The sequence below is a fragment of the Epinephelus fuscoguttatus genome, linkage group LG8 (assembly GCF_011397635.1).
Source record: "Epinephelus fuscoguttatus linkage group LG8, E.fuscoguttatus.final_Chr_v1".
Taxonomy (NCBI): Eukaryota; Metazoa; Chordata; class Actinopteri; order Perciformes; family Serranidae; genus Epinephelus; species Epinephelus fuscoguttatus.
Genome location: NC_064759.1, coordinates 43,402,542 through 43,428,321, shown reverse-complemented (window position 1 = coordinate 43,428,321; position 25,780 = coordinate 43,402,542). Strand labels below are relative to the sequence as shown.

The 25,780-nt window shown below is 43.0% G+C and overlaps 1 protein-coding gene across 1 annotated transcript in view; it reads right to left on the bottom strand.

Annotated features, from left to right (window-relative positions):
• Nucleotides 1-1,028: 1,028 nt before the first annotated feature.
• Nucleotides 1,029-25,780, bottom strand: part of abhd5a (abhydrolase domain containing 5a) — a 53,145-nt gene continuing 28,393 nt past the window's right edge. Inside the window, exons 5-8 of the mRNA XM_049583198.1 lie at nt 21,459-21,613; nt 17,912-18,023; nt 17,582-17,768; nt 1,029-2,047 (exon numbers count right to left, since the gene is read on the bottom strand). Of these exons, the coding sequence (XP_049439155.1) occupies nt 1,958-2,047; nt 17,582-17,768; nt 17,912-18,023; nt 21,459-21,613 (544 nt within the window). The 3' untranslated portion in view covers nt 1,029-1,957. The remainder of the gene's footprint in view (nt 2,048-17,581; nt 17,769-17,911; nt 18,024-21,458; nt 21,614-25,780) is intronic.

Here is a 25,780-nt window from a genome sequence, read left to right as displayed (position 1 = left end):
CACACTCTTGGCATTCTCTCCATGAGCTTCAAGAGGTAGTCACCTGAAATGGTTTTCCAACAGTCTTGAAGGAGTTCCCAGAGGTGTTTAGCACTTGTTGGCCCCTTTGCCTTCACTCTGCAGTCCAGCTCACCCCAAACCATCTCGATTGGGTTCAGGTCCGGTGACTGTGGAGGCCAGGTCATCTGCCGCAGCACTCCATCACTCTCCTTCTTGGTCAAATAGCCCTTACACAGCCTGGAGGTGTGTTTGGGGTCATTGTCCTGTTGAAAAAGAAATGATCGTCCAACTAAACGCAAACCGGATGGGATGGCATGTCGCTGCAGGATGCTGTGGTAGCCATGCTGGTTCAGTGTGCCTTCAATTTTGAATAAATCCCCAACAGTGTCACCAACAAAACACCCCCACACCATCACACCTCCTCCTCCATGCTTCACAGTGGGAACCAGGCATGTGGAATCCATCCATTCACCTTTTCTGTGTCTCACAAAGACACGGCGGTTGGAACCAAAGATCTCAAATTTGGACTCATCAGACCAAAGCACAGATTTCCACTGGTCTAATGTCCATTCTTTGTGTTTCTTGGCCCAAACAAATCTCTTCTGCTTGTTGCCTCTCCTTAGCAGTGGTTTCCTAGCAGCCATATTATGGTTCTTGCCATAATATGAATTTTAACAGTTGTCCAATAGGGCTGTCGGCTGTGTATTAACCTGACTTCTGCACAACACAACTGATGGTCCCAACCCCATTGATAAAGCAAGAAATTCCACCCATTAACCCTGATAAGGCACACCTGTGAAGTGGAAACCATTTCAGGTGACTACCTCTTGAAGCTCATGGAGAGAATGCCAAGAGTGTGCAAAGCAGTAATCAGAGCAAAGGGTGGCTATTTTGAAGAAACTAGAATATAAAACATGTTTTCAGTTATTTCACCTTTTTTTGTTAAGTACATAACTCCACGTGTGTTCATTCATAGTTTTGATGCCTTCAGTGAGAATCTACAATGTAAATAGTCATGAAAATAAAGAAAACGCATTGAATGAGAAGGTGTGTCCAAACTTTTGGCCTGTACTGTATGTGCTGATTGAAGATAGTTGTATTGAATAGTGTTTTTTTGGGTATTAATTGCATTGTTAATGTGCCTGATATTCTGGAAACCTGCCTGTGAGGTTGTGGTGACGTGTATGCACTGTCTGCCAGTCAGCCAAACTTCCACTACACCGGCTGCGCTCCGCCTGCGCTGACAGTAGACCTGGTTTCAGCTGGCGAGCTTTTAGTGCACCTTCGGCGAAGCCTTTTGGCACGAAACTGTCACTGCGCCAAGCTGGATCTGTCGACACCTCCCCCTGCTGCGCCGCCACACCCATCTCAGCGCACCTCGGTCTGCCAAACTACAAAACTGAGCACGCCTCGGGTTGCGCTGCTCGAAACTAGCTCTGCACGGGGTTCGCCACCCTGTGCCACCCTGTGCCACCCTGCGCTACGCTGGGAAACTAGAGGCCATAGGACAGACTCTTTGAAATAATTACTGGCTGCACATAAATCTATAACTGCTTCCCGATGCTGATGCAGTGATGTAATAAAGAGTGTGCTTCCTGTCTGTATCTGAATCATATGGAAAAATCACAAAGCACAGCTCAGGCACTTCACATGAAATACCTTACACATGACTCTGTCAGCAAGCTTTCTAAATGCAGTGACACTGATTCTGTTTCAGCATGATATGATTTAATATGTAACTACATATAATATCATTATGTCATATTAGAGTCTAATTGTATTCCTTCACAAAAATACAGCTCAATTCACACAGTATTTCACATGATATAAAAATAGACTCCTTGTTCCTGCTTTGAGGGCGTGGAATCCTGTGTTTCTATAGCGGTGACTAAAGTCAAGTCTGTTATTTGTGCTCCCCTTTTTTGTCCAAAGTTCAGTAACCAGCCTTGTGTCTGCTTTAGTCCACTTTATCCAACACTTGCACAACTCTGTGGTTGAAGTCCTCTGGCTGGTCGGCGTATACATAGTGTCCGGCTCCACGGACTGTCTGCAGGGACAATCGAGGACAGGATTATTAAAAACAGGAGGCAACATGCAAAGAGAAAGTTTTCACTGGAAAGCACTTCGTCTTTCTGTTATTGCTTTTATAAAACAAAGATGGACAGTTCTTGCCAAAAGAATTATGTTATTCCAATCAATGAAATAATGGACACTAATAACCCTTCAATAACACCGTAGTGAGAGTGTGTATGTTATATATATATATATATATATATATATATACATATATATATATATGCATATATATATATACAGTACAGGCCAAAGGTTTGGACACACCTTCTCATTCAATGCGTTTTCTTTATTTTCATGACTATTTACATTGTAGATTCTCACTGAAGGCATCAAAACTATGAATGAACACATGTGGAGTTATGTACTTAACAAAAAAAGGTGAAATAACTGAAAACATGTTTTATATTCTAGTTTCTTCAAAATAGCCACCCTTTGCTCTGATTACTGCTTTGCACACTCTTGGCATTCTCTCCATGAGCTTCAAGAGCTAGTCACCTGAAATGGTTTCCACTTCACAGGTGTGCCTTATCAGGGTTAATTAGTGGAATTTCTTGCTTTATCAATGGGGTTGGGACCATCAGTTGTGTTGTGCAGAAGTCAGGTTAATACACAGCCGACAGCCCTATTGGACAACTGTTAAAATTCATATTATGGCAAGAACCAATCAGCTAACTAAAGAAAAACGAGTGGCCATCATTACTTTAAGAAATGAAGGTCAGTCAGTCCGGAAAATTGCAAAAACTTTAAATGTGTCCCCAAGTGGAGTCGCAAAAACCATCGAGCGCTACAACAAAACTGGCACACATGAGGACCGACCCAGGAAAGGAAGACCAAGAGTCACCTCTGCTTCTGAGAATAAGTTCATCCGAGTCACCAGCCCCAGAAATCGCAAGTTAACAGCAGCTCAGATCAGAGACCAGATGAATGCCACACAGAGTTCTAGCAGCAGACCCATCTCTAGAACAACTGTTAAGAGGAGACTGCGCAAATCAGGCCTTCATGGTCAAATAGCTGCTAGGAAACCACTGCTAAGGAGAAGCAACAAGCAGAAGAGATTTGTTTGGGCCAAGAAACACAAGGAATGGACATTAGACCAGTGGAACTCTGTGCTTTGGTCTGATGAGTCCAAATTTGAGATCTTTGGTTCCAACCGCCGTGTCTTTGTGAGACGCAGAAAAGGTGAACGGATGGATTCCACATGCCTGGTTCCCACTGTGAAGCATGGAAGAGGAGGTGTGATGGTGTGTTGGTGTTTTGCTGGTGACACTGTTGGGGATTTATTCAAAATTGAAGGCACACTGAACCAGCATGGCTACCACAGCATCCTGCAGCGACATGCCATCCCATCCGGTTTGCGTTTAGTTGGACGATCATTTCTTTTTCAACAGGACAATGACCCCAAACACACCTCCAGGCTGTGTAAGGGCTATTTGACCAAGAAGGAGAGTGATGGAGTGCTGCGGCAGATGACCTGGCCTCCACAGTCACCGGACCTGAACCCAATCGAGATGGTTTGGGGTGAGCTGGACCGCAGAGTGAAGGCAAAGGGGCCAACAAGTGCTAAACACCTCTGGGAACTCCTTCAAGACTGTTGGAAAACCATTTCAGGTGACTACCTCTTGAAGCTCATGGAGAGAATGCCAAGAGTGTGCAAAGCAGTAATCAGAGCAAAGGGTGGCTATTTTGAAGAAAGTAGAATATAAAACATGTTTTCAGTTATTTCACCTTTTTTTGTTAAGTACATAACTCCACATGTGTTCATTCATAGTTTTGATGCCTTCAGTGAGAATCTACAATGTAAATAGTCATGAAAATAAAGAAAACGCATTGAATTAGAAGGTGTGTCCAAACTTTTAGCCTGTACTGTATATATATATATACTATATATATATATACATATACACACACACACACACACACACACATATATATATATATATATATATATATATACACATATATACATATATATATGTATTTACACACAACAAACTTCCGGGGGTCACACACCAGCGACACGATTGCAGCTACCCTAATGGAAATGTTTGACAAGTGGCAAATTCCATTGAGCAAAGTTCATGTGATTCTGAGGGACAACGCCAGCAACATGCGAAGGGCGATGGACAACATGGGAGTACATAGTTTAGGCTGCGTTGCACATACAATTCAGCTCGTTGTCAACATGGGACTTGTGAGTGCGCTGTGAGTGATTCCATTGCAAGTGGGAGACAGATTGTTGGACACTGCAGGCTGCTATGTTTACATGGCAACTCGAGCGAGACTCGAGAACTAGCACCACCACTAGACATCAGCTCGTCTCGCACGAGTTGCCATGTAAAAAGCAGGGCAGGCTAACTGACCATGGTGAGAAATAATGCTATAAAAGTGAAGTAAATTACATCTTTTCAAGTAAATTTTGCATGTCGCGGCTTCGGGGCACTTGGATTACGACAGACGAGCCGTTCTGACATTTCTGAAATGCATTAGCGGAGTTTTATTACATTTCCAAAATGTGGGTTCCATGCACTTGTAGCTGTTATTCCGGCTAGCTGTTACCCTCTGATACCCCGACGAGTTTTGTGGATTAAAAAACTACACTGGACTTCTTGTTGGCATGAGGGTCAGTAAGTACAGTCTGTATTTTCATTCTAAAGTGGCCATTTACTTTAAACATTCTTCACTAGCATATTCACGGCTGCAAGACATCCAGCTCGAGATGAACATGCAACCAAAACGCCTGCAGCAGGACGTCAAAACCAGGTGGAATAGCACCTACTTCATGATAGAGAGTCTGATGGAACAGAAGTGAGCACTGTCTGCTTATACTGCTGACCATGACCTGCCCACAACACTCACAGCAAACCAGTGGGCCTTGCTTGAGAAAGCAATGACCTGTCTTGAACCGTTTGAGGAGTTTACAAGGAAGATGAGCTCAGCCACAGCTGATGTTGTCCCAAGTGTCACCATTCTGAATGTCTCTTCCCTATGGAAACCGAGGCTGACTCTGGGATTAAAACCTTGAAAAAGACCCTCTTAGAAGCCGCGCTTTAGCACCATGGAAGATGAACCTCTGTATATGCACATTCCACGCTGCTGGACCTGAGATACAAAGACAGGTGAGACTGTAAACTTATTACATTACAGGTGTAGCTCAATAAATTAAGAGTATAGTGAAAAATTTCAATGTTTTTGTAAGTTATTTCACTTTGTGAGAAACATTATTTAAATGTAATAGAACTTATAACAGATAAATATTAAATATACAGACCTTATAGATAGATACTCCTCCGAGAACCGTCACCTTATCGTGGTGGAGGAGTTTGAGTGCCCTAATGACCCTAGGAGCTGTGCTGTCGGGGGCATTTCGCCCCTGGTAGGGTTTCCCATGGCAGATTGGTTCTGGGTGAAGGGTCAGACGAAGAACGGTTCAAAAGACCCTTCATGATGGAAAATAACAAAAGTTGGCGTACCCAGCCCGGAGGGTTACCAGGGCCCCACCCTGGAGCTAGGCCTGGGGCTGGCTCCAGGGTGAGGAGCCAGGTTGAGCGCTACCGGCTAGATATAGTCGGCCTCACCTCGACACATAGTTCCAGCTCTGGAACCCAAGTCCTTGAGAGGGGTTGGACTCTCTCCTTTGCTGGAGTTGCTCCGGGTGAGAGGCGGAGGGCCAGGGTGGGCTTTCTGATAGCCCCCAGACTCTCTGCCTGTACGTTGGGGTTCACCCCAGTGGACGAAAGGGTCCCTGCGCCTTCGGGTCGGGGAAGGGGTCCTGACTGTTGTCTGCGCTTATGCGCCGAACAGCAGTTCAGAGTACTCACCCTTTTTGGAGTCCCTGGGACGGGTGCTGGACAGTGCCCCGACCGGGGACTCTATTGTTCTGCTGGAGGACTTCAACGCTCCCATGGGCAATGACAGCAGGACCTGGAGGGGCGTGATTGGGAGGAATGGCCTGCCCAATCTGAACCCGAGTGGTGTGCAGTTATTGGACTTCTGTGCGGGTCGCAGTTTGGCCATAACTAACACCATGTTTGAGCATAAGGATGTCCATCGGTGCACGTGGCACCAGGACAGCCTAGGTCGCAGGTCAATGATTGACTTTGTAGTCGTATCATTTGACCTGCGACCACATGTTCTGGACACTCCAGTGTAAAGAGGAGCAGAGCTGTCAACTGATCACCACCTGGTGGTGAGTTGGTTCAGGTGAAAAACTCCCCAAAAACCCTTTAAAAATGGTAGAAACCTGGCCCAAACGAGCAGTGAGGGTCTGCTGGGAACGCCTGGTGGAAGAACCTGTCAAGATGATCTTCATCATCTTATTATAGGACGTGTGATTTGACATTGAGTCGAATGGGCCTTGTTCCGCTCCTGGCAACAAAGCGTGTTGCTGCACTTATCGCAGCAGCACACAGACTGGAGGAGGCCAACCAGACCCCAGCCTGCGCAGTAACCCCGAACCCACTGGTGGACACCAGACAGATGCACTTGCGTCGGGCCGAGCAGAATGGGCATGGTTGGTCTGCCTGCTAGGGGGTCCCGGGTTATGCTGCACAGCAGCGGCAGTCGCGGAGGCAGAAACTCAGGTGTGGGAGGAGTTCGGTGAGGCCATGGAGGAAGACTGTCGATCGGCTCCAAAGAGGTTCTGGCATACACACTCACGAGCGTTAGGTAACGTTAATGCTCCACTTGCTCACACTGTTAACAGTGGGGGCGGGGAGCTGCTGATGTCAACTGGGGACATTGTCGGGCGGTGGAAGGAATACTCTGAGGAGCTCCTCAATCCCACCAACACGTATTCCAGTGAAGAAACAGAGCTGGCAACACCAGCAGCCTAAGCCCGTTTCCTGGGAAGTTTTTATTCAAGTTTTTCTCGCCACCCTTTCTTGTTTTACCGACTTTATCTTCACCCTGGATACCTCAAGGCTCTGGATGTTGTAGGGCTGTCCTGGCTGACACGCCTCTGCAGCATTGCGTGGACATCGGGGGCAGTGCCTCTGGAGTGGCAGACCGGGGTGGTGGTCCCCATCTTCAAGAAAGGAGACCAGAGAGTGTGTTCCAACTACAGGGGGATCACACTCCTCAGCCTACCCAGTAAGGTCTATGCCAGGGTGCTGGAGAAGAGGCTCCAGTCGATAGTTGAACCTCGGATTGAGGAGGAGCAATGTGGTATTAGAGGAGGCCACTCTTATCTCCACCTACTCTTTACTCTTGCCAGGGTGCTGGAAGGGGCATGGGAGTTCGCCCAACCAGTCCACATGTGTTTTGTGGATTTGGAGAAGGCTTACAATGATGTCCCCAGGGGCATCGGGATTCGTCCCGAACGTCCGATGGCTATTGGACAACTTCCCTCATGAAATGCCCGCGCACATATGTTCGCTTCGTCTTTTTTCTGTGGCTTTGCTCCACAGACCCCCCAATTAATAACACGCTAAAAGAAATTAACGAGAATTAAAAAAAAACACGTGGCTAGCAGTAAGTCGGACCTGTTCCCGGTGAGGGTTGGACTCCGCCAGGGCTGTCCTTTGTCACCGGTTCTGTTCATAACTTTCATGGACAGAATTTCTAGCCAATAGCCCCTATAGGCTATACATGCATTACATTGCTGATTAAATACGTCCCTGCTCTTTGCGGATGGCGTGGTTCTCCTAGCTCCATCGAACAGTGACCTCCATTCTCCTCCGTATAGCCCCCAGTGGAGGCTGTGCTAGCCACGGTTCCCTGCACGGCTGGGATGAGAATCAGCACCTCCAAGTCTGAGGCCACGGTCCTCAGCATTGCTCAAATTACATTTAGAAACCCAGCAATCTCGTAAAATTGCCTTTCAGGTGGAGGAGATTAAGTATCTCGGGATCAGCCCTGTCCCTGATCTCCGCTTAAAGGTGCGGTCGCCAAAAACCCCAGCATGGCGGCGCCTGCACCGGCACAGGTAAGGCATTTGAGGCGGATTGCCTTGGGAGCCAGCGACAATAAGCCAATCTCCGTTGTGGTGAAAAGGAGCTATGTCTTACACACGCGTACTGCTGTTCCTACCACTTGAATCCGGGCCGCTGCGCCAACAGCCTTGTACATGGGGCGCCTGCTCTATCAGCCTTAGAGATAGGGTGAGGAGCTTGGACATTTGGACATTGGTATCCATCCAAGGGCATTTTGCCCCATCTAGTAGTGAAAAAACTTGACAAGTTGGGACTATCTCTGATTTTTTGTTAGTTTTTACCAAGCTGGTGAAGCTATTGGTTTATTTAGCTGCTTTTGTAATGGATGTTTAATTCTCATTTGCACTAAACTATTCTAAAGAACTCATTGCTGTTTATTTTGAATGTCTACCAACCAAGCTAGTGAAGCCATTTTAGCTCCTTTGTTATTTATTTAATATTTATTTTATTTTATTTTATCTTACATTGGATTTTGAGTCCCTAATTGCACTGACTGAACCATTTCAAAGAGGTTTTGTTCCCATTTATTTTTACATGTTGTTTGACCAAGGCAGTCAAGCTATTGTTTGTTTTTCTCAGTTTTAGTGCCTTTATTTTACATTGGGTTTTATATTCATTATTGGACTGAACCAGGAGAGGTTTTGTTATATTTTTACATGTTGCTTGACCAAGCTAGTGAAGCTATTGGTTTATTCAGCTCTTTTTGTGTTTAATGTTAAATTCATTTTTGCACTAAACTAAACCATTAGAAAGAGCTGACAGTTTATTTTGAATGTTTATCAAGCTTGTAAAGCTATTGGTTTATTTAAGACTGTTGCACTGGTGCACATTTATTAAATAAATAAGTAATTCCATACATTTATATCTCTTTATTTGTTTTAAAAAAAATTAGAAAAGAAATGTTTAAGCCAAGTGTCGACTTATCTGTCAATAAAGTCTAAGTCGAGTTGACGTCATCACATTGACACGGCGGAGGAAAGTGAAGTATCTCCACACATGTGATGTGTGTCTGTCAGTCTCAAGGCCTTTCTCTATCACACGGCAGGGTAGGTGTAAAATGTCCGTGAAAAATCCCTGCGATGTGAAAAATACATGCCGAGCATGCCGCAGCAGCCCGGTTCGACTCAGCCTGTGGCCCCTGCTGCATGTCATGCGGACGTTAGCTTTGAGTCCGCGGACCTCAGCATGCAATGGGGTCACCCCCATGCATGCATATATATATATATATATATATATATATATATATATATATATATATATATATATATCATATGTCTGGTGTGGTAGACCCCTGCTTCTATTGATCTTGTACTAAGTGCCCACTCTTGTGCTGCGATGATTAGTGCCTTTGTGCTGTCTTTCAGTCCAGCATATTTTGGGGCAATTTTGGCCCCAGCGATCTAAAAATGGGAATCCTCCTATTCTTTTTCATTAATTTGTCATTGTGTAGACACAGATCACCCCTTAGCAGCTCATCTTTGGGGGCCATCTTCCTGATGTATTCCTGGATCTTCGTTGTTTCGTCCTGGACAGTGGCTCTGACGCTCATCAGTCCTCATCCCCCCTCGCTATGCTTAGTTTACAGTCTCAGGGTGCTGCACTTGGTATGAAACCCTCTATGCATTGTGAGAAGCTTCCTTGTCTTGATATCAGTGGCCTCTATCTCCTCTTTTGGCCAGTTTATTATACCAGCAAGGTATCTGATGACTCGCAGGGTGTACTTGTTGATGGCTTGGACCTTGTCCTTTCCGTTCAGCCAACTTTCCAGGACCTGCCTTACTCCGTGTCGGTATTTTGCTGTGGTTGACTTCCTTGCGGCCTCTCTATGGTTCACATTTACCTGCAGGACCCCAAGGTATTTGTAGCTGTCCTGAACATCTGCAGTGCTGCCTTCTGGTAGCTAAATCCCCCAGTTCTGATCATCTTTCCTCTCTTTAACACCATCTGACCACACTCATCTAGTCCAAATGACATTCTGACATCATTGCTGTAGATCCTGGTGAGGTGGATCAGTGACTCAATGTCTCTCTCACTCCTGGCATACAGCTTAATGTCATCCATGTCAGAGCATGAGTTGTTTCAAAACTTGGGGCAATTTTGGCCCCGAACATGGCTTTGGGGGCATTCTTGGATAAATTATGCGGGCCAAATGGCTTGGTTCTGTGCATTCTTTGTTCCACTCCGCTCCATCATAAATTTTATCCCCACTAGTGAGCTACGCTAGCTTACGCTGCTTATAATCTTCTATTCACAACTCAGGACCGCTGCTTATCTCACAAAGCGGCAGGGGACATCCCATTGTTCCGACCATATTAAACCCATTGTTCCGAAGTCCCGTTGTTCTGAAATCATCATGATGCCCTGTAGTTAAGGTCTGGTTAGGTTTAGGCACAAAAACCACTTGGTTAGGGTCAGGAAAAGATCATGGTGTGGGTTAAAATGAAAAAGAAAGTGGCAAACACATAAGCCGTGAGCCTGCTTTGCCTCAAGCCTTTCCCAGCTGACTGATAAAAGCCACGTGAAACAGGTACAGGAAATGAATCCGTAAGTCTGAAAGTGGGCTGTCTTGGTTTAACAGAGGTCTCTGGTGAAGTGTCACAACACACATGCTCAGTGGCGTGCACAGACTTTTTGAAGGGCAGGGGCGAAAAGAAAAAAAAAGGCACCTTAGCGCACATTTTGGCTCCCAGGAGGGCACTTCGGTGTGTATTTTGGCTCCCAGGAGGGCACTTTAGCGAGCGTTTTTCAACAATTGGGCCATGAGGGGGGGTGACCGCCCCTCCTGCCCCACCCCGGGCACTTGTCTGACTGAGAAGCCATGGACACTAGCCCTTAATTATGTGTGACTCAAAGCCTTAATAAAATGTCAACAGGTGAGTTTTAAAAAAATTCACCGAAATTAGCTGTAGAGACCATAATAACAGGAGGTTATGGTGTTTCACTCTTTTCTCTCTATGGCACTTGTATCTTGACCAGTAGCCTACTTTTGTTGCGTTGCTGATCCTCTATGGTACACAAATACAGTAATAAATTTTAACCCTTTGGGTCCCAGGCCTTTTCTAGGGTATTTTTACTGCCTCGGAACAATGCTACGGCACCAATAAAACATGAGCTTGTTACATTCTTACATGTATCTCACCATAGCAAGTTGGAAGCAAGGTACCGCTGCTTCTCTTCTCAGTTTCTTTTCTGAAGTACACAGTAAAAAATAGTGTGGGTGTGCGCAGGTGCAAAGATGCATTCTGGGTGGGGCATATATGAAAAGGAGACTCTCTGATAAGGCTCCGCTCCACCTTTTGAAAAAATAGCCGCTCCTCGCTCAACACTGACCTGACCTGAACGTTTTTGTTGTTCCATGTAAAGGAGGTGACTGATGGTTGCTCCACTTCAGAACCGGTATCTGTTGCCACTCTTTGGCTGAGTTGGCTGAGGGGGTTCAGGCCTATGCAGAACAGTAGCGCGGACAGTGCATCACCTTGGTATATGCCACACTTGATGGTAACTTGTGTAACTGGCTTTGAGCTGGCCTCCAGAGTCGTTCTCCACAGCCTCAGTGAGTTCTTGATGAAGGCTCTTAGTGTCCTGTTGATGTTGTACATTTCCAAGCATTCTAGTATCCATGTGTGTGGCACTGAGTCGAAGGCTTTCTTGTAGTCAATCCAGGCAGTGCACAGGTTGGTCTGCCTGGTCTTGCAGTCTTGGGTGATATATATTGGGGGCATTTTGGGCATTGGGGACGTGTCCCCTCAATGTATATGGTGACTACGGCCCTGTCATGCTTGCTTGTATTGGGCCATGTGCCTATTCATCTTAGCAGCTATGATGCCTGACAGGAGCTTCCATGTTGTAACTGACCGGTAGTTGGTTGGGACTTCGTCCCTCTGGGGATCTTCATGATCAGGTTTGTCTGTCCTTGGGTCAACCACTCTGGATGGGTCCCATCTATCAGCAGCTGGTTCATTTGTGCTGTGAGGCAGTCATAGAGTGCAGTAAGTTTCTTTCGCCAGTAGATGTGGATCATGTCAGGGCCCAGTGCTGTCCAGCTCCTCATACCTGATACCCTTTCTTGAATGTCTGCCAATGTAATAGTAAGTGGCTCTTGTTCTGGGAGATTGGTGTGGTCTGCTCTTAAATCACCTGCCACTTAGCATTGGTGTTATGTAATGCCTCCTTCTCCCATATTCTCCTCCAGTATTGTTCAGTTTCAGCCATGGGTGGATACACTTCTGTGTTGTTACCTTGCCACTGAGAGTACACTTTGGATGGTTCGATGGAGAACATCCTATTTATTCTCCTGGCTTCTGGTTTCACTCATCCTGAGGTGGGCTAGCAGCATTATGGACCTTGCATAAGAGTTCAGACTGGATATGTGTTACCTGCCCTGCTCTTGTCACCCTGTCACATGATGACACCTGAGCCAACTCTATTTGTTGTTGATGAAGACCATAAGAGACAGCTGAAAGCTCAGGAAGTGCATCTTTGAGATGAAATTCTCACATTTTTATGCCACATTTTTTACTATGTGTGACATTATTAAAGTGTACTTCATAAAAAATACAAAAAAATAGGGACGGCCCATAGCTCACCTGGTAGAGTCTGTCATTTGCAGTGGTCGGGGTTGCAGCCTTTTGCTACATGTCATCCCCCCTCTCTCACCCACCTTTCCTGTCTATTACATTTTAATATAAGAACAGTTCCTTTTAAAACTACACACAACACAATGTCAGCAGTAGAGAATCACTTGATCCCGTTTTTAAGTCTGTCTTACATCTCAGTGGTTCTATGAAACATATGAATCTAACTCGTGCTGACTTTAAGTTGATTAGTGGGTCCAGTGGCAGGAAAGGATTATCCACAGCATGCAGCCATTTTAGCATGTCTTTTTCTTGGATTAAAGGAAAAGGAACTATTTTGTCAGACAGCTGAACCGTAAACTTCCATTTTAGCATGGAAGTAAAAGGCTGTATGTAGAAGGTCGAAAGTTGTAATGATGATAATTAAGAGTCTGACTATATGTCTGCAACACTATCAAAAACTCAGGTGTACACAGACACAGCTATTCCCTCCAGGAAACATTTTGTTTTCCCTGGAAATAAATAAAGTCCAAAGTGATATCCCATACATTTCACTTGTCTTCCCCCAATAATAACCACAGCCTTGTTACTAAACTCCATCAATAGAATGCAAATAAATACATTAATGCACAGTTTTACCTTCTATCAATTAGAATAAAAAAAAAAATCAATCAATCAATTCTATTTATAGAGCCCAGTATCACAAATCACAATTTGCCTCAGAGGGCTTTACAGCATACGACATCCCTCTGTCCTTTGGACCCTCACAGCGGATAAGGGAGAAACACACGCAAGCCTAAGATGTGGTAAGATACGATATTCCTCAGGAAGAGCAACTGAGGAGGGATCCCTCTTCCAGGACGGACAGCAAGCAATAGATGTTGAACAGAACAGATCAACATGATAAATTAACAGTAATCCGTATGACACAAGAACAACAATATAACACTATATTTTTCCTCACATTAACACATAAAAGCAGAGGGGGTCCAACATGAATTAAGAGTTACAGCGACATGAAGTCACTTCCCTCTACCTCATCCGAAAACACCATGGCCCTCATTTATCAATCTTGCGTGGAAATGGGTGCAGATCTGAGTGCAGGATTCATCTTATTATAGGACGTGTGATTTATGAAACGTTTGTATCTGACCAGTCCCAACGTACGAATGATCAGACCTCGATAAATGTGGTGGCTGAAATCGATCGTCATTAGCATGTCACAATTCTTTACGTTTAGGTCAAGAAAAAGTGGTCAGACTTAAAACCTTGGATTACCGACAAGCTACGGTTCCGCTGTTTCACGTGATATGTGTAGCATCTTGCTATGACGAACGGTCGCGAGAAAAATCCATGACCCTGATGGGGACCGAGGAAAGAATCTCCTCACTAATTGGGTCAGAATCTATCTCTGGCATAAGTGGTGGTGGTGGAGACACAGATGCACTTGCGTCGGAGCCGGAGCAGAATGGTAACTAACAGCCCTCCCTTTGCTTGCATTGTAAAATCGGACACTTAATTTAACCCTGACAGTACACTATTGTCCAAATAAATAGGCTCACACATGATACACAGGTACACATTTTTATTGTTTCGTTTAAATGCTGTTTCAGAGCCAGGCACCAGCGGCATGGCGTCCAGGTCTTCTCCCCAGAGCGGTCCCACCGAGCCAGAACAGGCATGAAAATGGGTCAGGGGTGAAAAGGGTGAGAAGGATACGAGACACAGCACCTGCTAGGGGGTCCCGGGGTTATGCTCCTCAATTGTTTTTTTTGTGGAAAAATGAGCTTCTAAATGCTCATATCTGATTTCTTTTAGATTTACTCTAGTGGTGATCACATGCGGAATTATAAAATTGCACAAAAACAAAAGTATGAATGTATAATTAAGTGCAAATAAAGTATCTTTACATGTTCACATATGTTGTATAAGAGACGAGACCAGGGGCAGACTGGGACACAAATTAAAGCCTGGGACATTCAGGTGCACCGGCCCATACACCAACCCACACGTTTCTACCTATAATCTTCTATATGCTTGTACACAGTACACAAACGCTGTCCTCAGAATCAACTGCATAAGAAAATCAGCAGTTATTGTTTAATTCCAGACTATAAAATAAATGCAATAATGAATTGGCCACAAATGGCTATGTGCTTATTATTTAACTTAAAATAGGAGCATATAACTCTATCCTAATGCATCTAATTTTATGCACAATAAAATTGGCTGCTCTGTCCTGCCCAGCCATGCTCTTGTATTACATAACCCCAGTTTATATCTCCATGGCTCACAGCCACGAACTAAGGAGGTATAAATTGGGCAATAGGCCCTATAGTCAACTTTAAATCAACTTATTACTACAACAAAAAAATCCCACTTAGTACTACTAAAAAGGTTTTCCTCTGGCTAAAATGTAGTGCATAGTAGGCTATGCCTTCGCATTGCACCTGTCGTCATATTTCTGGTCTCATCCTCCTCCTCATCACAACTGGGGTTAGTCTGTCCCTCAGCTTCAACGTCCTTGGGACTGGGAGCACCACCTAATGTTAACTGCATGCATCCACAGGAAAAAAGCAAGCACATATTTTCTTTTAGTACAGGTTTAAATTATAGGCTAGTAGGCTAGTTGGCCTCTTGAAACGGACACCTAGAAGAAATATGCAATTTGCCAAAGCCAACCTTGCTCATTACACACTCACGAACGTTAGGTAACGTTAATGCTCCTGCTATAATGGCACTGTTGGCTCCAGCTCCATCTCCATCGTTGGCAACACCAGCAGCCTAAGCCCGTCAACCAATGCCATGGCCAAACAGGTTGGATATTTTGGAGCACTTGCTGCCTCTTCTTGTACAGAAGTTTTTTTATTCAAGTTTTTTCTGCGCCACCCTTTCTTGTTTTACCGACTTTATCCATGTTTTCTGTCTACGGTCAAACTAGCCTCGTCTGCCATGAGTATAGACTGATGAGTACAGCTGAGCCAATCAGATTTCAAGAAAAATGAGAGCCTCTTTCGTATTAGAGGAGGCCACTCTTATCTCCTCCTTCAAGCATCAAAACACAAGATTGCCACCTACGTTCCCTCTGAACATCTCACAGCAAACAAACAACATGGGAGAGACACACATTGCAGTACTGACAGCTAGCAACTAGCTTGACATTCACTAGTCTCACCGGGCCAGCCCCACCGGCCCACTTGGTCACTGCCCATCCGCCATTGACAACTGAGACTGACCTGAATAAAATGTTTAAATGACTAAACGTTGTCCATTGTCTGTACTGACTATCCCTTTAGCCAATAGCCCCTATAGGCTATACATGCATTACATTTCAGATTAAATACTGTAGAGCACTTACATGACTGTAAGGTGTACTTTACATTTTAGAAGCGATGAATGAGGTCCTGCATTGGTTCATCTGGCTGCGCTGGCACATCAAACGGCACTCCATTGTCTAAAGCAATATTGTGCAAAACAGGACAGGCCAAAATAATGTTGCACACCTTTTCTGGGGTATACAGCAGCGTTCCCCCCGCTGGTCCAAGACAGAGCGACTTGCCTTTGAGCAACCCGAAGCAGCGCTCCACCGTGATCCATGTGCGTGTGTGCGCACTGTTAAACCTGCGCTCCTGCTCTGTGGCAGGGTTTACCAGCGGGGTTATAAGGTATTCTGTGAGGGGATAACCTTTCTCACCTAGAACAAGAACCATACCAAAATGTTAATTATTTAATAGCCTACTTTGTTTAGATTTATTTAATGCAGTTTACCTACTTATCAAGGAGATGACTTCGGCTCTGCAGTGCGCAGTCCTGTAGCCGTGTGCCCTAGCTACTGTTATGGAATATAAATGAGTCTTGTGTCACCTCCGGCCACTTGGCTACCACATTTAGTAGTGATAGCCTGGCATCACAAATTACCTGTACGTTAATAGAGTGGTAATTTTTGCGATTGATGAATGCGTAATCATTCATGGATGCTTCAGATGCCATGAGTGCAATCGATTGCTCAAATTACATTTAGAAACCCAGCAATCTCGTAAAATTGCCTTTTGATCACAGATTGCTGGGCATCATTGTATGGGAACCGAATGTAATTTTGGGAGAAGGACTTGATTGCTGCCAACACTGCTGGCATCATCCTGCTGATAGTTGGCTGGGAGACCCCACCTTCTTGTTTCCCTCTTTAAGCGGGCTTCTAAATTGTGGCATAAATCAATGATTACATGCCTTGGGAGCCGAAAGCGACAATAAGCCAATCATCACTCTCCATGAGGAGATCCCTGCATGTCCCTGAAAACTTGCTTATGTCTTACACACGCGTACTGCTGTTCCAACACAGGCAAATCTGCCATTGTCAATATCTGATAACTGTCAAAGCTCTTGTTTAAATAGGGGAGTGGATAAACCAACCACAGTGCACATATAGATCATCTTACCAGATGCTTTTGATTGCTTGAAATTGTGTCACACCCAGGCTTTGATCGAAAACACCAAAAACAAACAATTAGAGAATTTTGCCACTGAGTTCCTTTGCAAACACAGATTTCTGTTTGTATACGTCAAATTTTAGAGTATAATAATGTATAGGCCTATCTATTAAATGTATAGTTGTCATGTTTAGGCTGTTTAGCCTATCATATTTTTTATTTTCCAAAAAAATAAGTATCAGTGAGAACGTAGGCTATTTTATTTTATTTTATTTTGTTTTATTCGTTTTGAGAATCCTTTTTTAATATGTACTGAATATGTGGCTGCTTATGCTTAGATGACAAGTTTGAGGTTTGTTTCATAATTATTTTCAGACTCAGCCAGATTTTGCTGTGCTGTACCGCAAATCCACACTGACTCAAACTTGCGTACATGAGCTGAGACCTGACGTGAGATTTGATAGTAGCGTGCCCTCATGTCCAAATTGATAAATGCCGAGCCTTGTGTGGAAATGGTCGTGCACACAGTTTTCTGCCGTAAGTTCGTTTGATAATTGAAGGCCCATGAACTTACTACGATCTCCACATGAGAGTGTGGCCTCATCTGTTTGATGGTGCTGCCTGAGTTGCTGTCTATGCTGGAGCGGGATCCATAGATGATGGTGATGGGGATCTTAGGCTGAAGCTGGTCCATTCTTTGTAGCATCGGTCTCATAGCCCAACCGTAGGGAATGGTCATATTCTTAAAGGCGGTTTCCCCACTGTGACCATACAAAAGAAAATCTAATTCAGATGTTGATCACAGAGCACACCTTAAACATTAACTAATGACTGAAACAAAGGTAATAGCTAAACTGATTTCATGGCAGTCACAATATGGCTCAACAGGGAGACAGAAACAGACCTGGGGGTTTGCACATTCAGATGGTAGATGTACTCCGACACAGTGTTGTCACTGAACATGGAGGAGAACTTCCTCTTGAAGTCCGGTCTCAGAGTCTGGACCAGAATGGGCCCTGCAGGGGCCACAAAGGAGAAGCTCAAGGGTCAAAATCAAGCATGTAGCCAGTAAGGGATGATGATGCTTCATTACATGTGACAGGATTATTAGCAACAGGGAGGACTGTTGGGCACAAAAGAAACCAAGCTTTCACTTGGTTTCAATCACAACAATAAAAAAAAAAAGCTGTAGTTGCTATTATGTGCTCATCATATGTTTTTAATCTGTAGTCACACTACTTGTCTGCATGTTAAGAAAAAAATATAAAATATTTGTGGTGATCTTAGCTAAAATAGCAAACCATTTTTTCTCTTTTTTTTGGGCATTTTTTGCCTTTAATGGATAGGACAGTTAAGTGTGAAAGGGGGAGAGAGAGAGGGGATGACATGCAGCAAAGGGCCACAGACTGGACTTGAATCCGGGCCGCTGCGCCAACAGCCTTGTACATGGGGCGCCTGCTCTACCACTAAGCCACCGACGCCCCTAGCAAACCATTTTAACCATGCACTCTTTTGTCTTTACAGAGCTTTTCATATTTGTCATTCATTATCTCTCTGTATGCTACAGGTGCTCAGCTACTCTTTTGTTCCTCTAATTTAATACTTCTCATTTAAATATGCATTTCATTAGCTCTGTCATGTTTGATACTTCTCTAGTTGCTCTACTCTTAATTGTCTAGCGTCCATTTCACTGTATCCTTCTGTGCTGCAGCCACTGCTGAGATCATTAATACCATTATTTAACACTCATGTGCTGGCTGGGCTTGGCTTGGTTTGGCTCGGCACTTCAGCCCAGCGCAGCAGGGATTTGCGTCTACATTACAACAGGGCTACCTGCTTGAAGTTGTGTCTTTATTGATGATGGCTTGTCTAAAATGATGACGTTTAAAAGCAGTGGGCTGATCCACGGCTAAATTGGCTGCAAGTGTTTCTCTATCACACGGCAGGGCAGGTAAAAGAAGTTTGCATGTTGGAGGTGAGCTGTGTTGGAGGTGAGCTGTGGTGTATGCAGGTCTTCATCTAACATCTCACTGTGGCTGTTTCTGCTTTTACTCTTCTTCCCTGTGGTATTAGACTTGTTTTTAGAAAAGAAAAGCTGGGGCGTCGGTGGCTTAGTGGTAGAGCAGGCGCCCCATGTACAAGGCTGTCCCGTGACATTCAGTTAGAAGTTACAAAAGTACTGAGAGCTGAACATACAGTCTTCTTTTCTCTCTGGTCTCCTGTATAGACAGTGGTGAGTGGAGTCAAAGATACTCTATAACAAAAAAATGTGTGGCCGTGGCCGTGGTCTACTGTCCCGCTTATCCCGTGAAAAACATCGATCTGCAGAGCCAGAGACAGGGTATGAAATTAACAAAATATTTTGGGGGCAATTTTGGCCCCCGCGGTCTAAAAAATGGGGGCATTTTCAAAATGTTTGGGGGCCATCAAAAAATTGTAATTATGTGTCTTCACTCTTCAGTAGAAACCACTATAAATGAAATAAATAATGGGTTACATAAAGTTATGGCTGCAAAATATCACTCAGATTTCCTATAATTCAACCAGTTTAAATGTGATGATTTAACCATTAATCTACTGATAGCAGTACTAATGTTTCACCACATTACAGTTACTGTTACTGTTAAAAAGGCCAAATTACTATAAATTCCTTAGATGCAATCCTGGAAGTAAGTTAACTTAAAATTTAACATTCATTCTACCTTAATTTTTCATTAATTTGTCAGATCACCCAAGAAATGGTTAATTTATACTTATGGTACAGCAAAGCCCCCTCCCCTTTTCTGTCAGATTACTCTCACGTAATCAGTGCAATCTTGTTGATTATGTCTGGAAAATGAGTTGTAGATGTGACGGTAAATTAATTTAATGAAAATAAAATTATACTTTAATGTCAGATTGTAATACTGTTAAAAATATAAATAGATATGCCCGTGGCCCTTGCTAATTTCTGACACTGGCCAGAGAGCCTACATACAGCCACGGTTTTAGACATAGTACACATGCACAAGTTCCAGACAACCAGTTTTATGTTGTACAGACAGAGACTGATAAAATGTATCTCTAAGATTGTTCTTGTAAAAATAATATTAGTTTTGGTTCACAATTGCCGGTTTTAAATGGAATTAGAAACTTTTCCACTTGCAAGCTTCACTAGCACTAGTGAGCTACGCTAGCTTACGCTGCTTATCAACTCCTTGATCACTGATCTTTACAGAATATACTATTGTATTATTAAGCAAAGAAACTCAAGTTTCATTTTGGTTTTAACTTCTGATTTATGGTTTCACATATAAGTTTATCCATTTGGAAAGCGACATCCGCAGCACTGCAGTGAAACCAGCCTGACAGTTCAGCACCACAGAGAGAAAAGATTTTGTGCTGCCAGATCTCGTGAGAATGGGTTGTTGAGATAGAGACATGTCTTGAAAATTTGTCTTCTGAAAAATGCCATTTTTGTGCCAGAATATTTGGAAGATATGTGGCTTGTGAAAACTAGGTCCAATGTTTACTTTGCTGACTATGGAGTTAAAGAACTGGTTATAATCTGTACTCACGTGTCCCATTGGAATAAACAGAGACAAGTGGGCTGTCTTGGTTAACCTGTTGTTTGTACCAGGCTGTAAACATATTTATTTCTTCGTAAAGATGGGCTTTACTTTTAAGCTCATATCACAGTCATTATAAAGGCTACATACACATGCTATATCTTATTTTTTTTCAGGACAATTTGTGCTATCTAGATTTGCCATATTTTCATGTCCTTCTATGTGCCTGTATTTTATATCAATTTTTATATCAATGAAAAAAAAACAAATACATGTTACTAAATTCTTACATATTATGCGAAATCTTGACTTACTTCTCTGTGCTGCTCTTTGTTTTTCAGTTTCAGTCATGCATAATTAGGCTAAGTGGCTGGTCTTGTCATACAAAGTTTGATGGAGTGTCAATTGGACAATATGGAGATATTTGCATCTTGAAAGCTGGACTACAAATGTGGATAGACAGGGAGAAACACACGCAAGCCTAAGATGTGGTAAGATACGATATTCCTCACTATATGAAGTGACTGATAACAAGATCTGTATAAGGGATTGTAAAGAAATCATCCAAGAGTATGTGTGTGCAAAGCTGTATGAAAGCTTTGTTATACATAATTTTAGTGTGACTTTATCATTTTTTTTCACTGTGAAAAAGAGAAGAACTGGTGTGAGGGTTAACATGGGGCTCTAGGGGGATTGACTGGCTTCTGGAACCAACCTCAAGTGGCCATTAGAGGAACTGCAGTTTTTGGCACTTCCATGTTGGCTTCATTTTTCAGCCCCAGAGGTTACTGCTTGGTTTTAACTGATCATGGACAGACAAATCGGCGCAGCATGGTTTGACCTGGCACAGTCAAAAGTGGTACTGGAGAACAGACAGAGAGACAGACAGACAGGCAGAGTTACCCAGTGGTCCAACCAGTCTCAGGCCAGCCAGGGGGTTGAAGGGACTGAACAGGGCCCCTAGGGCTTTGATCCATACCGGGATGGGACGGTCTGCCTCTACTATGTACGGGCGCTCAGGAAAACCCCAGGGCTCCACCAGCACTATGTGCTTCACTCTGTAGGCCAGAGACAAAGACATTAAATACAGATTCACCTGCTATTTGGGTAATCACACGGTCTCACAAACATAGCTGAACATGAAATTTGGAACATTTTGGGAAATTCACTTATCTCTTTTCATGCCACAAGTTACATGAGAAGATGGATACCATTCTGATGTTTGCTAGTGATATCAATGTTCTCACTGAACTCTCACTGAAATAAGAATATTTCCCAAAACATCTAACGTTTAACAATAAATATAGGAAATTTTATTTTGATTTAATTACCTGCAAAATATCTCTTGCAGCATCACAATCTACAACTTTGTTTTTACAACCTGGGTCTTGTGTGCATCATATATTAAGTTAAGACAATATTTCACACACTCTGTCAGAACAGATACAACAACTGTGTCCACTGTGAGGAGTAGCATAAACAATCAGACAGGTTGGTAAAGAGTAACTAAACACCAGATTTTTGGATGAACTGCCTCCTTGCTAGAAATGAAAAGTATCAGAAATGGGCAGGGCTGGGACAGGGGCTAGGACATGCCCCGTCACTCCATCGTGCTGCCTCCTGATCCGCAGCACCTCCCAACCCCCTGCACACACAAAATAAAATCAATCCAATCAATAACCTATGCTTGACAGTTGAATAGCTCTGCAATGCATGATGAAAAAAGTTTCCTGCTTCCAAGCTGTGCTTTTGAACATGTGTCCATTCCCATTTATATTCCTTTAATCCATAAGGGTCCACTGATTAAAAGAATCAAAAAGGTTTTTCATGAAAATTCATCCTAGTTGTGAATAATGTTTTAACAGGATAAAGAGTGGTGGTGTCATTGAATGAATGATACATTTTGATAGTTATTCCATAGTCAAATTTTTATAGAAGTAATATTCATAGTGGTTTAAATGAACAATTTGATAGGATATCCTATCTTCGTTGAGCAAGAGTTTTGTGTGGAAGGAATTAAAAGTCTGTCCCACAGAGACATCTGTCCCAGAAATATACCAGTTGAATTCACTGACAAACAAAACAAACAAAAACCTGGGCTATTAATCAAAGTTTTATGGTAAGTGACTGACTGACTGACCACTACTGACCACAATCTGCAGAGTCAGGAGACGAGGGGGTCAATCGGTGATGAAAGCTGCCTCACTTTACGTCACCTGGCAACAGATCAGCCAATAGCAAAATTTAATTGCAACAGCTAGGTTGCGATGTGTAGAGGGCAGTCACTATGCATATTTATAATACAATCTGTGGAATTCAAATGCTTTGTACACAAATGTTAAGATTTGGACCTGAATCTATCAACAACACTAATTAATACATATGTTGGTTTCAACTGAAAAAAAGTGGTTTGGAGGTTTAATTATTCTTTAAAATTGAATTATGTGTGCTGTTGTGTGCTGTGAACACACCAGAATGATCCGTTGGAAGCATCTTTTGTGTTGTAAAACTATTTTCTGCCTTTGCTTTTGCTTCTGGCTAAAGTCAGTTTAGGTTCACAATAACCCTTTAGATTCATAAGCCTAAACTGAACCAGCTTCAACTGTTGTTCTCCCAAAGTAAAGTATCTATACCAAATATTGTGCAAAAATATTCACAGTAATGCCAGTGAGCCTCCTTGCTGGTTAACCACAGCTGAGGAAAAACAAAGTACATAGATGACACCTTCGGGTACATAAAGCAGGCGATTTACTGCTTCTTTTTAATATCACATATTAAGCTGTGACCAAAAACATCATTACACTGTAATGGGTGTTTTCATGTTGTTTTTTCTGAGACCATGTATCCACATCTTCAGTTTGACCTCCAGATGAAGTGTTTTGGATTATTAAGCTTAACTGATGGTTTGTTACAACCTGTCCGATCATATGACTTCTCGCCTTGTCTGACTTTGCTGTAGCAATGTTACCACGCTCAAATCTAACAATTACTTTGGCAAATACAACGCTATCATAACCAATAGGAATGATGGTTAAAGTTATGAAAAGAAGTTGGAACAAACCAGAATTATATTTCACGGATGAATTAATACTAGTAATTTATTTTTTTGTTTACAGTTATCACTCATCATCCTCACATGCTCTACACACAGTACAAAATATCTTTAGGCCCTTAATTTGTAAACTTTTATGTTGTCTTGGAACTAAACAGTAAAGTGTCTCTTTTCAGCCCTGATGAGGACATACCAGCCCTCATTTACAAAGCAAACAAAGAAGAGAAAACTGGGCGTGTGGTTATTTTAATGCAAAGCTCAGCATGTATGACCATGGACGTGACCGGAGGCTACAATCAAATCTCACATCAGGTCTAAACCATGTCTGTATTAGCAAACCTAGATACAGCCTTGGCGGCAGCGCTCCGCTCATTCCTATGAAACTTCCTCAGTAGCGCATGAAGTCCAAATCACTCTATTTCCATGGTATGAAATTACCCTTATGATTGACCCTGCCTCCACATCATTGGGCCCATAGAGCAGGTGCACTAGAGACTTACGGCTGCTGAGCATGCCCAAGCGAAGCTGCACGGCCAACTTCTGGTTTAGGACTCGGCTAGCTTGAATGGGGTTAAAATAATGTAATCTTGTGGTCTAATCTAATCTTCTAGACTTTCTAAATGTTATTGGACTGAATGGATTAAATCTCGATAGTGGAATGAGTCCTTTCGCAGGGATTTTTACATTTATAAAAATGATCCACTTATTTATTAATGTCTTTTTACCAATGTGTAAAAGTCTTTTTGGGTCCAATGGCTTCACGTGATAGACCCCGGAAATTGTAGTACCGCCATTTGGCATTTACACACAGTCCGGTGCACTTCCTAGGGTCCTCGTCGCCTGTTTTTTTTTTTTTTAACACTGATAAGCCAATGCATGTTTATATCATTTATCATTAAAGCATCTTTAAAAAGAAATACATAAACCATACAACAGTGTAATTATTTAAATACTAGTAGCCAAAGCGATTAAATTTTTGCCATTGACAGACAGAGACTGAGACACAGGTGGTGCGTTTGTGTCTCCTGCACCACCACTGCCCGAAACTGAAGCAGACTCAGTATGCGTGGCCACATTCTCCTTGGTCTGGGTCAATTATAAGCTTTTGTATGAATATCATAACAATGTCAAAATAATACAATATATGGGCTAATATTATCTATATATGTAAGCTTTAGGTTGGTAAATATCAAAGGATGTGTGAATTAAATATTCCAACCTCGAGTTCAAGTATTTACTGCAACACCATTGACCACAGCAGTGATTTATTTCCATACTGTGTTTTTCCGACTTCCTTTAAAGCCACTTTTCAGGCTACCAGATAGAATCAGTTGGTTAAATTGGATCTGTGACGTCAGTGTATTCATTTCTAGCATAGTCATAAACTCTAGGCTGGAGGCCTCTAAACCCAGAATATATTGGGGCAGGATATTTATTGGCTATCGTTTTCAGCGGCCACATTTATTAACACCTGATCATTTCTACGCTGTGACTGGTGAGATAAGAACATTCCATGAATCACATGCAATTCTGTGCTCAGATCTGTGCTGATTTGTATGTTAGATTGACAGGGCCTCTGTAAATTTCTGATTAAAAGCTTCTCGTGTTAGAACTTAAAGGGTTTTTGGAGTACTGAGATAACAATAAGAAGCATTTTTTTCAGCATTACTGATGAAGGGGGGTGATAAGAGATTGAAGAAATTTTATCAGACGTCCCTTGGGAAGATCCAGGTGCCCCCTGAAGCACGGAGAGGATTCGGGACAGATGCAGTCCAGTGGGAGGACACTGCTGTTAACAGGCTGCCAGCACCTTCAGGCACATTGCTATAACTATATCATGTACACATGCTGGGCATGTTTCACTATGGTCATGTTAACACAAAAGGGAACAATAATTATTCAATTTTAAGTCATTCTTCTCCTTCTGGGGAGGGTCTGTTTCTCTCTTCTTTTGTCTAAGAACATATACTGACTGACTGACTGACCACATGTGGTGAGGCATACATATTCCAACACACACACACACACACACACACACACACACACACACACACACACACACACACACACAGATTGTGGATTTGTGTGTTTAGTTTTGCTTTGCTATATTGTGAATAATTCTCTTGAATAATACATGCTGTCTGTTTGACAAGAGTGAATAAAAAATACCAAT